Source organism: Cebus imitator, unplaced genomic scaffold (genome assembly GCF_001604975.1).
Source record: "Cebus imitator isolate Cc_AM_T3 unplaced genomic scaffold, Cebus_imitator-1.0 Scaffold38, whole genome shotgun sequence".
NCBI lineage: Eukaryota > Metazoa > Chordata > Mammalia > Primates > Cebidae > Cebus > Cebus imitator.
The window spans coordinates 3,461,562-3,479,550 of NW_016107353.1; the positions used below are offsets into that span (position 1 = coordinate 3,461,562).

The 17,989-nt window shown below is 37.9% G+C and overlaps 1 protein-coding gene across 2 annotated transcripts in view; it reads right to left on the bottom strand.

The window, feature by feature from the left end:
* Nucleotides 1-1,051: 1,051 nt before the first annotated feature.
* Nucleotides 1,052-17,989, bottom strand: part of NUCKS1 (nuclear casein kinase and cyclin dependent kinase substrate 1) — a 32,199-nt gene continuing 15,261 nt past the window's right edge. The window contains exons 2-7 of one of the 2 annotated variants that reach the window (XM_017525462.1): nt 14,427-14,476; nt 12,685-12,790; nt 8,812-8,867; nt 4,270-4,422; nt 3,306-3,452; nt 1,052-2,239 (exon numbers count right to left, since the gene is read on the bottom strand). In XM_017525462.1, the coding sequence (XP_017380951.1) occupies nt 2,040-2,239; nt 3,306-3,452; nt 4,270-4,422; nt 8,812-8,867; nt 12,685-12,790; nt 14,427-14,476 (712 nt within the window). In that variant the 3' untranslated portion in view covers nt 1,052-2,039. Of the gene's footprint in view, nt 2,240-3,305; nt 3,456-4,269; nt 4,423-8,811; nt 8,868-12,684; nt 12,791-14,426; nt 14,477-17,989 lie in introns of both variants that reach the window. The other variant, XM_017525461.1, reaches the window with a different exon arrangement.

A 17,989-nucleotide genomic window follows, 5' to 3' on the forward strand; every position in this document is an offset into this window, starting at 1 on the left:
TTAGTGCAGATTCATATATTAAAGAGACTGTTACACAAACAATTGAGGCTGAAGTTTTAAACATGCCCTCCCCCTCATTCTTCACGAAACATAGCCTGAGGAAAGCCCAAATGTTACTAGGAATGTAAGACTTAAAATTACAAATTCCTAAAAAATAGAAGTGCATGGTGGAAACACTGATAGGTCTTTTACCACATGGATACCTGAACAAACCCATTTAGGCAAATAATCTAACATCCTCACTACAAGGTTCACAACTGAATTTAACCATCACGAAAGAGAATGATCCAATTGCTATTTATGTTCAAGTCCTGTATTATTGGCCATGTACTGAAAACTCGTTATTCATTATTTAACACACAGTGCAATAGTGAAATGACTCTGCCACTGGGTGTTTTTAATTAAAATCAGACAAAGCATGTTTCTAGTAAACCCCAAAGTAGGATACTGAAGAAGCAAATCTAGATTAAAAGGCAGGAAAAAAAGGCAGAAGTTAAACTTCACTAATTTTTCAATTTATTAGCATACCCGGACCCTTTAAACCTTGCTCCCATAAGCGCCTGGTATCAGATGTGAAGGATCAAACCTATGGATCTATCTCCTGACTGCTTTTATAAGGCATTTGTAAAAAGTCTGTTGTCAACTGCACACAAGCCTCCTAAAATGCCTGGTTTCTCTAGTCCCTCCTGCTTTAAGCAGCATGAACAGTAAAGCAGGGGTTGGACCAACTAAAAAGACAAGAGCCAACTGAATCGTATGGGAGCAGTATTTAACACATTCCTAGTCAAGGACAGGATGGGAAGTAAGTGAAGAATGGGGCCAGAAAAACAGCATCCTATCGCAGAGGTGGTCGGCACTGGGGGTAGGGTGTGCAGTGATGCCCTACAAAGCAGCAGGATCACAGGGATGCATTCATATCACGTTTCTATGAAGAAAATGTTCTATCCCCAAATGAAAGCAGAGCATGGTTCATGGGACCTGAAAGCACATTTATAGCATAAAAGAATGTTAATTCTATTTCATAAAGGAAAAAATCTCAACTCTTTGTGACTGAGTTTCGCAATAACTGGAATTTTATTTGCTTAAAACCTAAACATTGTCAGTTTGAGAAGAAAGCCACTGTGACGTGTAGACTGATCTTGTCAATCAAATTCTAGGGTTTTTTTTTTTTTTTTGGATCCTTGGTAAAATCTTATCCAAAAAATAGGATACATACATATTTAGAGAAGGAAATATGAAATCAAGAGTGATTTCAGTTTTGGCAGCCCTGCTTTTTTTTAAAACTCCCTTAAGACTGTAGCAGGATAAAAGGATCACTGGCTCCGAGTCTTTTTGAGATAACAAGTGATGAAATAAAAAAGAAAGCCCATACCCTCAAATAAGGTCAGATAATGCTATTGCCCACCCTCCCCACAAGGTAAAAAATGAGTACTTTTAGTAACAGTTCAGAATTCATATTTATCTCTTATCTGCCTCATTAGTGGAAGTTTAAAGTACATGATTTTTTAGACATTGATATTTGTGTCTACAGACAAGTAAACTTGTATTAGATGACAATTGATTTTTCAAAAGTCCAGGTAGCGAAAGGAGCAATCATTTTGAACTAAAATCTTGCTGTGTTTTTGATTACTATTCAACTTACTATCGTTTATCAAAAAGCAAATTTTCCATAGTGTTCATCTCAAATCTTATTGCTTTACAACTGTGGTACACCTTTCATTAAAAATAAAAAGATGAAGCAGTCAATCCAGTGATTAATTTGACATGGCTTTCATTGGGAAAGGGGAGGGTTGGCAAAGAGACCAATAGACAAAAAGGTAAATTAAACACTTAAACATACAATGGTTTGCTTTAAAAAAAAAAAAAAAAGAGAGAGAAATGTTACTTTCAACAAATGGAAAAAAGCACTGAAAGCCCATGAGTCAAGCCATAGCCAAAACCATGTTCTATCTTAAGTAGGTTCTTTTTTTCCTCCCTCTTTTTTCTTTTTTTTTTCTTTTTTTTTTTTAATAAAATCTCTCCCCAGACCATCATCACTTTTAATCTTCCCCAGACGGGGCTTCATCTTCAGACCCTTCATCCCCAGATTTCTCGGGTGGGGGGCTTGTAGATGTTTTCTTTTCTGGCGGGCTTTCCGGTTCCTCATCTTCTTCTTTGGGAGAAGGAGTCTTTTCCTTTGATGCCTTTGAAGCTGTGGGGCGACCCACTTTCCCTTTGCCTTTCACTGGACTTGGCGTCACTGAAAGTAGAAAAATAATGTGGGGAAGGGAAGAAAAAAATGTCTTTAATAAAAATCAGCTACAAAATAAAAGAATCTGTAAGAATAAAATCTATAAAGACAATATGCAACTTACCAAAAACCAAGGTGGGCACAAGGGTATGCATATATCCCTAGGTAAATTTATCTCAATTTCTAAAATGTATCTCAATTTCTAGACAAGTTACTACAATATGCTGCAGTATTTCCCATCAGTCTTTACCAACACTCTAATATGACATTAGCAGTCATAACCTGTAATGAAGAAACGCCAGGCTACAGAATACGCACAACATCCTTCATTGTTTGTGAAGCTGTTGTTTATGATAAAAGTTGTTTATAAAAAGCTGGTAAAAAAGTGGGAAGGATAACAATTAATCTGATTAGAAACTGAAGCCATCAAATATATCTGATAGTCCATCATTCCTAACAGTAAGAAGTGATAAACAAAAGTTTAACAATGACTTGTTGTACCTAACGGAATAAAACCACCTACACAAAAAGCAAATCAATTTCTGATTTAGTTAACAAACTAGCTCCAACTAGAAGAATATCTGGCAGAAACAACTAGGGCTCAGAAAAAAATTAACTCATGTCATCAAGCGTGGTTTTATTCTGACAGCACAGAGGATGGGGTAGAGATCAGAACATGGATCTTAAACGTATTACTCTAGATTTCTGCATTTTCACAATTAAGTCTTTTCTGGCTGCTGAGACTGTGATACCAGTGAGGGAAAAAGAGCAGTAACAGCTATGATGATTCAGTGTTTCTACCACTATGCCTGAAACAAACAGATCATTCTGAAATCTTGCTAAAGTATGGCAATAATGGAAGAACATGCCTAGGTCCACCAGACTCTTAAACAGGCTAGTGTCTTTATTAATAAGAGATGCTTCCAGCTCCAGAATACAAGACCCTTTTAGATTTCTTGTATTCCTGCTAAACATTAGGCCAATGCCAAATCCTAATGAAGAATTTCTGTATCGAAAGTAATGGTTCTCAAAATTTTTAAAGCAGTACATTTAATTTCACTTCTGCAGAACTTACCTGTAGCCTTTAGCCTGGGTTTAGGCATTTTCTTTTCTTTTCTCTCAGGTTTGGACTTCTTAACCATTTTTTTGTTTTTCTTTTTTGAACTGCCATAGTCACTATCATCATCATCTTCCATCAGGAAATCTTCATCGCTGCCGGAATCTTCTGAGAAGAAAGAGGAATTTCAACAGCTAACTTAATGTATGCATCCTTCCAAGTGAACAAAAGAAGACAGTACTAAGAATGACTACAGAATGGGATTTGGGAGTCAAACACCCTTGGATTCTATTTGGAGCTGTACTACCAATTTGACTGGAGTCATCACTGGCTTCATTTGTCAAATGGATTTTGCATGCCATAAGAGAGCTACATGAGTGATGTGTTTGAAAAGTAGGTTGAAAACAGGAAGAGTAGGAGTTAACCTGAATAAAAACTGAAACCATCAAATGACTTTTGGTAGTTCCGCCACTTCCATGTAGTACTGGTTGAGACTAGGGAAACAAAACGGAACTGACAGGGCCTTTTTGGTCCAATTCTGAATAAGTGAAACAAGAAAACCCAACATGAAACAAAAATACATACAATTAACAAATCTGAATAACCTGTGAAACATCTAAATTTTGTGATTAACATTTTCTTCTGTGAAAAGAGGTCTACAACCTCCTCCACCAGGCCAAAATACAAATCTCAATCACAACGCCTAATGTGATTATTACTTAAGCAAATGTTCATTCAATGTCTGAACACAAACATCATTAAATAGAGTGCAAAGATTACAAATGGTGGGCAATCGTGAGAATCTCTGAACCTTTTAAAATATTAACAGGCACCAACAGAGTCATCTCTTTTAACAGGGAGTATCTACCCAATCTAAGGGACTGGCTGTAACATTTAGTATCGTAGAAAATGCCAAAGTAACCAAGATCAGAAACTACAATCACGACCAAACAACCAAACTACACAAACCAACTTCACGTACTCTCCTGGAACGGTGCCTCATCTTCCTCTTCTTGTTCTTCCTCACTGCCCACATCTTCCATGAGCATCTCCCTCTGTTTGGAAGCTGCTTTAGATGCTGCCTGCCGTTGCTGGCGCACATTTTTATGATCTTCTTTTTCATCTTCACTATCCTCTGCAATATTAGAATTATCATGATACAATGACTAAAGATTTTTATATTTGGCTAAATGGTGCAAAAGATTAATAATTGACTGAAAATGTAAATAACTGGGCCAGGTGCAGTGGTTCACGCTGTATTCCCAGCACTTTGGGAGGCCAAGGCAAGGCAGATCACAAGGTCAGGAGATCGAGTTCATTCTGGCTAACATGGTGAAACCCTGTCTCTACTAAAAATGCAAAAAATTAGCTGGGTGTGGTGGCGTGTGCCTGTAGTCCGAGCTACTTGGGAGGCTGAGGCAGGAGAGTGGCTTGAACTGGGGAGGCAGAGGTTGTAGTGAGCTGAGATCGTGCTACTGCACTCCAGCTTGGCTGACAAAGACTCTGTCTTGGAAAAAAAAAGCCAATGGAGTGGCCTATATAGGATACAATATGCAGCTTTGTTTCATTGTAAAAGGGCAAATTCTGTCCTTCAACATTTCTACAAAATGATGGAATCAACCTAAATGCCCATTAATGATAGACTGAATAAAGAAATTGTGGTACATATATACCACGGAATACTATGTAGCCATAAAAAAGGAAAGGAAATTATGTCCTTTGCAGGGACATGGATGGAGCTGGAAGTCATTATCCTCAGCAAACTAACACAGGCACAAAAGGCCAAACACTGCACGTTCTCACTTATAAGTGGGAGGTGAACAATGAAAACACTTGGACACAGGAAGGGGAACAACACATATTGGGGCCTGTGGTGAGGGAGGGGGCAGGTGGGGAGATGGAGAGGGACAACATTAGGAAAAATAGCTAATGCATGCTGGGCTTAACACCTAGATGATGGGTTGATGGGTGCAGCAAATTGCAATGGCACACATTTACCTATTTAACAAACCTGTATATCCTGCACATGTGCCCTGGAACTTAAAATAAAAATAAAAAAAAAATTCTACGAAATGTATAAAAGGGGACCTAAATTCACAAAGAATGAACCTGAACAAGACTATGTACCCACTATTACATATAAAGTAACATAGGCATGTAATTTTAAGCAGTAGCCAAGCTGAATTAAAGTGTGAACACATGCTTCCTATACTTTAGCTACATCACTACTTTGCTCTAAAATTCTCAATTACATTCAAATCTATGTTCACTGTTTTTGAAAGCTAAAGTTAGAAAAATGTCTTAACACGGTATGAAAGGGAAAGAATGTCTCTCAATCTTTAATCTAAGACATAAAACATGTAAACCCTAAAATAATGTCAAACTGTTACCCTTTACAATGAATGACTTGTGACCATTTCAATTTAGAGGGGATTGAGGAAAATCTTTAAAAATACATATTTAGGGCCGGGTGTGGTGGTTCATGCCTGTAATCGCAGTATTTTGGGAGGACAAGGTGGGCAGATCACCTGAGGTCGGGAGTTCGAGACCAGCCTGACCAACATGGAGAAACCTCATCTTTACTAAAAATACAAAAATTAGCCAGGCATGGTGGCTCATGCCTGTAATCTCAGCTACTTGGAAGGCTGAGGCAGGAGAATCGCTTGAACCTGGAAGGTGGTGGTTGCAGTGAGCCGAGATCACAGCCCTGCACTCCAGCCTGGGCAACAAGAGCAAAACTCTGTCTCAAAAAAAAAAAAAAAAAAAATACATATTGAGATCAATTAGTGAAAGATGTTTGGACAAGCCTGTAAAAAATTTACTTTCACATATTCTTAGAGTCTATTAATTTAAAAAAATTCTTTTGTTTAAGACAGAATTTCACACTGTTGCCCAGATTGGAGTGCAGTAGTACAATCTTGACTCACAGCAGCCTCTGCCTCCCAGGTCCAAGCTATTCTCCTGCCCCAGGCTTCTGAGTAGCTAGGACTACAGGCATGTGCTGCCAAGCCTGGCTAATTTCTTGTTGTTGTTTTTTGGTTGGTTTTTTTGAGATTGAATTTTGCTTTTGTTGTTCAGGCTGGAATACAATGGCAGGATCTCAGTACCCTGCAACCTCTGCCTCCCAGGTTCAAGCGATTCTCCTGCCTCAGCCTCTTGAGTAGCTGGGATAACAGGCAACCACCATCATACCCGGCTAATTTTTTGTATCTTCAGTAGAGAAAGGGTTTTGCCATGCTGGCCAGTCTGGTCTCAAACTCCTGACCTCAGGTGATCCACCTGCCTTGGCCTCCCAAAGTGCTGGGATTAGAGGCATAAGCCAGTGCACCCAGCCTAATTTTTGTATTTTTGATAGAGATAGGGTTTTGCCATGTTGGCCAGGATAGTCTTGAACCCTTGACCTCAAGTAATCCACCTGCCTTGGCCTCCCAAAATGCTGAGATCACAGGTGTGAGCCACTGTGATCAGTCTAAAAAAACAGATTTTTTTTTGGTTTTGGTTTTTGAGACGAAGTTTTGCTCTTGTTGCCCAGGCTGGAGTGCAATGGTGTGATCTCGGCTCACTGCAACCTCTGCCTCCTGGGTTCAAGCGATTCTCCTGCCTCAGCCTCCTGAGTAGCTGGGATTACAGGCATGTGCCATCATGCCCAGCTAAATTTGTATTTTCTTTCTTTCTTTCTTTCTTTTTTTTTTTTGAGACAGTCTCTCTGTGTTGCCAGGCTGGAGTGCAGTGGCACAATCATGGCTTACTGCAACCTCTGCCTCCCGGGTTCAAGCGATTCTCCTGCCTCAGCCTGCTGAGTAGCTGGGACTACAGGCACATGCCACCATGCCTGGCTAATTTTTTGTATTTTTAGTAGAGAAGGAGTTTCACCATGTTAGCCAGGATTGTCTTGAGCTCCTGACCGCGTGATCTGCCCGTCTCGGCCTCCCAAAGTGCTGGGATTGTAGGCGTGAGCCACTATGCCCGGCCAAAAAAATTTTTTTAACACACAGTGTGTGAATAAATTTCGTTAAAGGGTAGGATGCCAGCCTACTCCCTCTAGACTAAGCCATATTTGAATTAGTCTCTACCTACAGCCCTTTTCCTGAAGTTTTAAAATCCCTTATTCTGTTAAGTGGTACTTCTGCTGAAAATACTCCTAGTCCTATGAACCTTACCAGGTCAGTGTTCAAGTCATCTCTTTCACTTTCAAAAACCTCAACTAAAGACAAACAGAATAAAGCTGACATGGCAGACCCAAAACTAAACCCACTTGGTAGATGCTTAGCTTAATACTAGTACAGAGTTATTTATCTAGAAGTGCTCAATAAACTATTAAGTATAAGAGATTCAAATTAGGATTAACAAGGCAAATGAGTGAAAGCATATACTGTATTATCACAGGATCACTAGACTAGATAGTGCAAAAGATTAATATAGTTCCTTTCCAACTTAGGTAGCCAGATAGTATACTTGAATAGGAGAGAAAGTAAAAACAGCCAAGCAGAGAGAATTTAGCAAAACTTTTTATCTCCCCTTTGTATTAGTCAAACAGCAGTCTTATTTAAAGGGAGATCCAGGGAAACAGCAAGGAAATGTAGGTCAAAACTAACGTGGCTGGAAGTAATATGGATTAAAACTCTCAATTCTTAGAAGAATTAAATTTAAAAATAAATACCAACAAGTAGAATCATGGGATTGAATATTTCATTTGGCCATGGAGACTCCTCATTAGTTCACATTAATTCTTTTAAGTTAACATTTTTACAAAAAAAAGCTTCTCTATGGCCACTGTTTCAAAAGACTATGTCTCAGCTAAAAAGAGTGGGAATAAACCTTTCATTTGCTTTTCCACCTACAGTCCACCACTCTCTTTTTTTATGTTCCTATTTTACCAAGTTTTTTTTTTTTGAGTTTTGCTCTTGTTGCCCAGGCTGGAGTGCAATGGCACAAACTCGGCTCACTGCAACCTTTAACTCCCAGGTTCAAGTGATTCTCCTGCCTTAGCCTTCCGAGTAGCTAGGATTACAGGCATGTGCTACCATGCTCTACTTTTGTATTTTTTTTTAGTAGAGATGGGGTCAGGCTGGTCTCGAACTCCCGACCTCAGGTGATCCACCTGCCTTAGCCTCCCAAAGTGCTGGATTACAGGCATGAGCCATGTGCCCAGCCCCCAAGTTTTATATTTACACATTATTCAATTTGGTTTGATGTCTTTTGTTTATGTAAATCATTTCCAATATTGACCATGAATAAGAATAATGTGGAGATACTTAAAGAAAATCAAGCCCCAACATCCCACCTAGATCTATTTAATCAGAAATTTTGAGACAGGGCCCAGAATATACATTTTAAAAAAGATTCATAGATGACTATAATAAGTCACCAGGACTTAGAATCATTACAAGCTCTTTGAAGATTGAAACGTCTTTGTAATTCCAGATTTACAACACTGCCTGGCATAGAAAATCACTTACTAAAATGTCTAATAAAATAATATATAAGCAGAATTATACCTCTTACATTTAAAATAGTTTACTACCTGCTGAGTGAGAATCATCCTTCTTGGTCTTCACATCTTTTTCTTCTGAGTCCTCACTATAAAGGAAGGCAAAAACGTAAACGTTTAAAAGTCTTAGCTCAAAATCTAAATGAACATAGATCTCTTATTTCTGACTTGAGAAGAATTGAAAAATACCTCTTCTATATAAAATGTTCAAACAAATGCTAAGGAGTAAAACTGCTTCTATTATTTCCTTACATTACAGGGATGCTGGTAAGTAAGCACAATTTTATCTACTTGGCAAAACACTGCTTCCAAAGACCCAAAGGAAAAAAAGAAGGCATCTTACCACAGGCTGGAATTTTTTCACCTATGGATACAGCTTGGTTCACGATAATATTTAATAAGAAAAATATTCTTGAACAGAGGCAGAGTATAAAAATACTAAAAATAAATTACATAGTGTTAATGATGGCAAATAAAGATCACTAAATATACATGCTGAAAACTGCTAAAATATCTAAAATGATTAAAAGGAATTGCAGACCGGGCACGGTGGCTCACACCTGTAACCTGTAATCTCAGCACTTTGGGTGGCTGAGGTGGGCAGATTGCTTGAGGCCAGGAGTTTAAGACCAGCCTGGCCAACATGGTGACTCCATCTCTACTTAAAGAATACAAATATTGGCCGGGCATGGTGGCACATGCTTGTAATCCCAGCTACTCAAGAGGCTGAAGCAGGAGAACCACTTGAACCTGGGAGGCGGAGGTTGCAGTGAGCTGAGATCACACCATTGCACTCCAGCCTGGCTGACAGAGACTCCATCTCAAACAAAAGGAATTATAGTTCAGTTATATAACTTATAATATGCCTAAAAATTTACCTAAAACCAAATGGAAAATAAATTGATTTAATTATCCCCTGTTAATATTTCCTCCCAATATTTCTTTGCATCAGAAACATCAACATATGTTCCTGCCTGGTACCATGAAGAAAATAAAAGTGAGCTCAAAATCACAAAATAAGATGTTAAGGAGCTTCAAAGTTCGTATTATGTCCTCATAAGTCTTAACTCCGGAATCTGGATACTAGTATCCCATCTCTCTTTGTTAGTTTACATATTTTTAAAAATAGAGATGGGGTTTCACCATGTTGCCCAGGCTGGTGTCAAACTCCTTTGCTCAAGAGATCCACCCGTCCTGGCCTCTCAAAGTGCTGGGATTACAGGCATGAGCCACCATACCCAGCCCCCAGTAGTCCATCTCTTTGTCATTAGTTAGCTGTATGATCTTAAGCAAATCACTTGGTATTCTTTCCTCAGTGCTAAAATTTTATGATTCCATGAAAAATTCTGAAAAACAAAAGTAAAAAACTTGCACATAAAAACCGCATTCAAAGTTTTCCTTTCTCAAATAGCAGGTTTTATAAATCACTTTCAGTATCCCCCATAATCTAGACCACGCTCAAATAAGAAATTACTGAACTAATGTTATCTAACCAAAGAGAATGACCAAACATATTCTTTTACTAAGCAACCTGAGTCCAAGACACTTTATAATTCTGAAACCTATGACTATTCTGTATAAATGTTTCTTATGCAAAATAAGCACCAAATTCATAATTCTAACACAATGACAAATTATATTATTTTTTCAAGCTCTTTTATTGAGTTTTATAGACTACATTAATCTTTGAGTACCACTACAGCGAAGTCAAGTGAAGGCTGAACTTTGAAAACAGAAAAATCAACAGAGCACTAGTCTGGGAATAAATACACAAGGCATACAGATAGCAATAAAACCTGTATTTATTTCAATCCTTCCAACACTTAGAATAATAAAATCAAATGACTGCAACAAGAAAAACTGTAAGCTAGATGTTAATTATGGCAATGAGACATTATAACATGCCACAAAGCAGCTCTTTCCTAGGAGAAATATGATAATGAAAATGAATATAATAAAAAATAGTTCTGAGTTGGGCTGCCATAAAAAACTGTTTGGCTGGGCGCGGTGGCTCACACATTTTGGGAGGCTGAGGTGGGCGGATGACAAGGCCAGGAGTTTGAGACCAGCCTGGCCAACACAGTGAAACCCTGTCTCTACTAAAAATACAAAAATTAGCTGGGTGTGGTGGCACGCGCCTATAGTCCCAGCTACTTGGGGGCTGAGGCGGGAGAACTGCTTGAACCTGGGAGGTGGAGGCTGCAGCGAGCTGAGTGCCATTACACTCAAGCCTGGGTGACAGGGTGAGACTCCATCTCAAAACAAAACAAAACAAATCAAAACTGTTTTAGGCCAGACATGGTGGCTCACACCTGTAATCCCTGCACTTTGGGACACTGAGATGGGAGGATCACTTGAGCCCAGGAGTTTGAGACCAGACTGGGCAACGTGGCGTGAGCCCATCTCTATTAAAAACAAACAACAACAACCTACATATACCAGCATATGGCCATAACAGAAACTCTTGAAGACTTGTTTCCCAACAGTATAATTCTGTATTATTTTTCCTCAAAAGCACATTTCTGAAAATGCAAAAAAAGCATTAGAGGTTGTCAACTTTGGAGTCCAATAGATATGGTTTAAAAACCTGTTTGTCAGCCGGGCGCGGTGGCTCAAGCCTGTAATCCCAGCACTTTGGGAGGCCAAGGCGGGTGGATCACGAGGTCAAGAGATCGAGACCATCCTGGTCAACATGGTGAAACCCCGTCTCTACTAAAAACACAAAAAATTAGCTGGGCATGGTGGTGCGTGCCTGTAATCCCAGCTACTCAGGAGGCTGAGGCAGGAGAATTGCCTGAACCCAGGAGGCAGAGGTTGCGGTGAGCCGAGATCGCGCCATTGCACTCCAGCCTGGGTAACAAGAGCGAAACTCTGTCTCAAAAAAAAAAAAAACAAAAAAAAAACAAAAAAAAAAACCTGTTTGTCCATTTGCTGGATAATTTTGGCTACATCACAGAACCCCTCTAAGTTAATATTATGCATACAAATAATTTGAGATGTTGTGAGAATTAAATGATAGTGTATATAAAGCACATAATAGAAATTGTCACATAATAATCATAAACAGTAGCCATCATCATTACTATCATCACCATTATTACCAAGAAGGTCTTAAAGTTGTGCTACACTGAGTGTGACAATGTGTATACCTTTAACAACAGGGCAGAAATTACAATATTCTGGTCTTCCCTCCATTCCCACAGACAGAGTCTTGGCTCTGTCACCTATGCTGTAGTGCAGTGGTGTAATCACAGCTCACTGCAGTATTGAATTCCTGGGCTCAAAGGATCCTCCTGCCTTGGGCTCCTGAGTAGCTGGGACTACAGGCATGTGTCACCATTCTCAGCCAATTTTTAAATTTTTGTGTACAGACGTGGTCTCCCTATGTTGCCCAGGCTGGTCTCAAACTCCTGCTCAAGCAATCGTCCTAACCTAGGCCTCCCAAAGTCCTGGGATTACAAGCATGAGCCATGGTGCCCATCTAATATCCTGGTCTTATAAGACAAAGTTATAGTTAAAAATCATAGCTCATTTGTAAAACTAAGGGAAAAGAAACTTGCAAAATGATTAAATTATTTAAACAAAGGAGACTCGATTATGAGACAGCAAAATGCGACAGGCTATACTACAAGTTTAGTTATACTTGTGCCAGTGATTTGTGACTGAATGGGATATATCACTTATTTTTTGTTATCACTACAATGAAAGTATCAATATTAACCTTAGATAGCTAACGAATTACATCCTCAAGCACAGCCTGAGATAATATGAAATATGCAAAATATTAAGTGGACAGTAAGTACTTTTCAAAAGTATATGAGATTTCAATAATTTAGAGATCAGAGTGGTGATCTCATCTCAGAGTGGTGACAATATAAGTGGGAACAGAAAAACAACGCCTCTTACCTATCTTCCTGTGAATTCTTTCCAGATCGCCTCTTATTTTTAGCTTCTCGGGGAGATGATCGAATTTTCTTAGTGGGAGGGCCCGAATCTCTTCCATAATCTTCATCTAAACAGTGTTTTCAAATTTAATTAACTATGATTTTTACATGTTAAAATCACCACTATATATACTTACTGAAATAATTATCTCTCATGCTGTTTAAATGGTGAGAGGAGCAGGATTTCCCAAATAGTTTCTTTCATTTTTAAAAACACTACAATTATTTCCCACCCAGTCCTACCACATTAATTTCATTTTTCCATATTACCCTCTAGTCCTCATGTATATATTTCATCTATCTATAGCTAACCTTCTATCATTTTATACCCTCCCCTTTTGATTTCAACATCTTCACACTTATTTGAAAATTATCAGATTACGATTACATTACAAACGTTTTAGGAAGTAAACACAATTACTATTACTAAGCAAATTACTTTTAAAATATTAAATATAAGATACTCTTGCCTTTGAAGAAAGTATCTCCAATTTCAAAAGCCCTATAAAACTAACGAAAATGACTCTCTCTTAAAAGGAAATTATTTCCAAAGCTGTTTACTGCACCATTTATGTACATACACACACACACACACACACACACACACGCGTGTGATGTTATTAAATGGTTAGAAACATTATAAATTCCATTATGGGATATTACATGACCACTGATAGGAATTTTTCAAATACCTTTTAATAGCATAAGAAAAATACTCAAAACAGAAATAATAATAGGACATCCCATATTAACGAATGATTCTAAGGAATTATTAAATACAAACATTTGAAACAATTCCTGACATGTAGCAAGCATTTTATAAATATTAGTGCTACATATTACTTTTTTTACTCTTCTTTATATCTTTCAGCATTTTCTAAGTCTTCCCAAAGGGTGGATATTATCTTTATAAAGAAAAGTTAGATTAAAAAGAAAGAAAGAAGAAAAAACAGTAAACATATCTGGAAAAGTAATGAGATTAAGGAGACAGCTCTAAAAAAATCTCTTATGGCTAAGAATTAGCTACAACACTCATTCTAAGATGGATTAGTTCACAAATCAAAATTGTTTCACAAAACAGACTCTCATCTTAGTTGATTATGTAAAAACATATCACAAAGCACAAGTTTTATTGTAATAATAGCAGGGTTTTTTTGCCCCTAAAGTGCTGAGATCACAGGTGTAAACCACTGCGCCTGCCCTGTAGTGGATTATTTTTCTGGGCTCAAGTGATTCTCCTGCCTCAGCCTCCCGAGCAGCTGGGATTACAGGCGCACGCCACCACGCCTGGCTAATTTTTGTATTTTTAGTAGTGATGGGTTTCACCATGTTGGCCAGGCTGGTCTGGAACTCCCGACCTCAAGTGGTCTGCCCTCCTCGGCCTCCCAAAGTGCTTGGATTACAGGCATAAGCCACTACGCCCAGCCGAAGGTATTTTAAGTAATGAACACTATATCGGAATTACTGGACATTTAAGCTTTGGACTCCAAAACCAGGTCAGAAAAAAACTGTTTAATGTTTATTATCAATGAAGGAAAAGTTAAAATCCATGTAAGTTCAACTTTTGCTTTGGTTGATGCAGATCATGATACAGTTTTGGTAAATACTCTGAAAATAAAAAAGTAATACTTATTCCAAAAGCTTGATGAAAGTAACCTCCACGGGTCAGTCCGACTTAAAATTTGTTGAAACCACAAAACTTACCTGCATCATCAGATTCCTGAAACTGTGAGTAATCAACAACCTTCCTATTTCTGTAGAAAGAAGAGACTCTAATTAAAATCATAAAACTGTAAGATTTTTCGAAGACATCAGAACACATTTCTCTTTCATAAACAGAACTAAACTAGCTCTTTGAAAATTAATTAGTTAATTTTTTGAGCCAGGGTCTCACTCTGTCGCCTAGGCTGAAAAGCAGTGACACAATCATGGCTCACTACAGTCTTGACCTACTGGGCCCAAGTAATCCTCCTGCCCCAGCCTCCCAAGTAGCTGGAACTACAGACACATGCTGGCTATTTATTTTAATTTTTTGTAGAGACAGTGTCTCCCTATGTTGCCCAGGCTGGTCTCAAACTCCTGAGCTCAGGCCATTATCCTGCCTCAGGCTCCCAAAGTGCTGGGATTACAGGCATGAGCCACTGTACCCAGCCGAAAATTATTTTTTAAGGGCCCCCACTTAAGTCAAAGTACTTCATATTCTGTTACAAGAAAGCATAGCTTAAACCATAAGTATGTCAAACTACAATTCTCATACTGCTCATCTCAGTGATAATTCAAATTCTATTCTTTTCTCCAAAACAATCTCCCATCTCTCAAAATAAGTATACATAAAATAGCAAAATAAGCCAAATCACCATGTACCTATATATTCATTATATTCAGATACCATATTTATAAGCCATCATTGTAAATGTTATTTTACACAGGTACACAAATATATGTATATGTATACTTGATAAACAAGGTTATTACTAAGCTTTTGATAAATAAGGTTATTACTAAGCTTTTCAAGGCAAAAGCAATTTTTAGGTATAGTATAGTTACATTATAATACACAAAAAATTATGGTAATGTTAAGCCTTATACAGAAGGGGAAGGAAAAAAATTCATTGGTCCGGTCAAAAGATGCTTTATTACAAAATCAAAACAGTGAGAATATTTGCAGAATCTATTTGACTCTTAATGATTTTAAGTGCTCCCTATCAAGTAAGGTATCTTTAACATCTCAAACAAATCTTCATTTCTATTTTGGTACTTTGCATTCTAAATCTAAAAGTTTAATATTCCTTCTCTAGAGATATATATATATATATACCTCCATGTTAGTACCCAAACAGCCTAGCTGGCAAAAGAGCCTTAGATTTAAAACTCCACTGCTACTGTAGGCCTAAATCGATCAAGTGAACTTAAACAATTAAGAGAAGGCTGGGTGCAATGGCTCATGCCTATAATCACAGCCCTTTGGGAGGCTGAGGCGGGCAGATCATGAGGTCAAGAGATCGAGACCATCCTGACCAACATGGTGAAACCCCATCTCTACTAAAAAAATAGAAAAATTAGCTGGGTGTGGTGGCGCGTGCCTGTACTCCCAGCTACTCAGGAGGCTGAGACAGGAGAATTGCTTGAACCAAGGAGGCAGAGGTTGCAATGAGCCAAGATCGTGCCACTGTATTCTAGCCTGGGTGACAGACTGAGACTCTGTTGCCCAAAAGAAAAGAAAAGAAAAGAAAAGAAAAGAAAAAACTATACTTAAACCTGAACAGAGAGATATTCTTAGTTGTATAGATTAAGACACCATTTCAATTCAAAGACAGGATGGTCCGAATGCAAACACTGGTCTACCTTCTAGTTTAATAATATGTGGATGGGGTGAATTCTGGAGAAAAAAGGCGTAAGCTTGTATGTAGAGGAAGATATAGTTACAGACTCAGCATTAGAAAGAGAAAAAACAAGGCTCTTATGGAGCTCTGCCTTCTGTTTTTCTTTAGTTTATCAAAGCTATAAAATATACTTCAACTACATATTTTATTATTAGAAGCTGTTTATATTACCAAAGATACCATACTATTAGGAAAATTAACTTTAAGTATGACTATTAATTCCATCTACATGAGGGACCTAGAGTAGTTGAATTCAGACAGAAAGTAGAGTGGGGTGGCCAGGGGCTGGAAGAGTAGGGATGAGGAGCTGTTGTTTAATGGGTTTAGTTTCAGTTTTGCAGGACTGAATTCTTTACACCAATGTCAAGTACTTAACAGTACTGAACTATACACTCAAAAATGGTTAAGACGGTAAATTTTATGCTAAGCATATTTTATCAATAAAAATATATTTTCTTTCTTAAAACTATGACTATGAAAAAATCCAGTATTTTGAGGCTAACAGGGAAATGCCTGCCATGTTAGCCACGTGATTTTTAATCACAAATACCATGAAAAATAGTATGATGATCATAACGCAAAAGAAATGGGTCACAGAACCAGGGGAAGGAAGGTATCCAGAAGAGGATATCTTAAATCTTATCTTCTAATAATTAAAATTCAGGTTCCAAACTTGTAGGTATAATTCTAGCTCATCCCATGCTTGTGGGCTGGCAACTAACATATTATTACCCAGTTTCTGGGTGCCACATAGGAATGGATATATCCTGAGACTATATAAGGGTGGACAACCAGAACGGTACACAGTATAACATATGAAGAACAAATGAATAAATTGAGGATATGTAACTTGTAAAATGAGAAAACACGTTAGCTACTTTAGGGCTTTGGTGTGAAATCGGTAGTAAAGGTACTGGGTAGCTTTAGCAATCATATTAAATGGGGGTTCGACATAAAGAGCTTTAACTTTGCTAACAATAGCTACTTCCTTAGTCTATCACCAGAAACACTCCAGAAAGTTATTAGTACAGAATCTTTGTACTAGGAATCCTGGATTCTGGTTCTAGGACTTCAAGAAAATCATTTAATTTATCTGGACCTTAGTTCTTCCTCTGTTAGAACTGATAACCTAAGTTGCTTGACAGAGCTAAAAGATATTCTATAAAATTAAATAAGTTTAAATAATAATTTAAATGATAAAATAAATAGATAATGTAAATTAAATATAATGGCAGGCATTATATTAAAATATAATACAGAAAATGGTCACTGCAAATGATCCTAATATCGTTTTTTTCCATGGCATTTATCATTAAAACTTAACTGCCCTTCACAACAGAAGAAAATTTAGTCTCCTCCTTCTACCCTATATATCTATCTAGACAGACCTAGCTACCCATCATCCATCCATCCATGGAGACAGGGTCTTGTTTGTACAATCATAGCTCACTGCAGCCTCCAACTCCCGAGCTCAAGTGATCCTCCCACCTTAGCTTCTGGAACTACAGACAGGCACACAGCCAACATGCCTGGCTAATTTTTAAAAATTTTTTTTGTAGAGATGGGGTCTTACTATTTCCCAGGCTGGTCTCAAACTTCTGGCCTCAAACAATCCTCTCGCCTTAATCTCACAAAGTGCTGGGATTACAAGTATGAAGCACTACGCCTGGCCTGTAACTTGTTACTTTAAACCTAAGACATTAAAAAGGATACTCTTTATTTAGTACATTTTTGTCTATCCTATTTTTCAACAAAGAGAACTAGAGAAATGCCATGTAGACTATATTGGCATTACATAAAAAATTAAATTTCAAAATTAAATGGAAAGACTGTCCCTTCCATTGAAATATGAAATATTTTAACTTTCAGTGATCTGAAAACAGC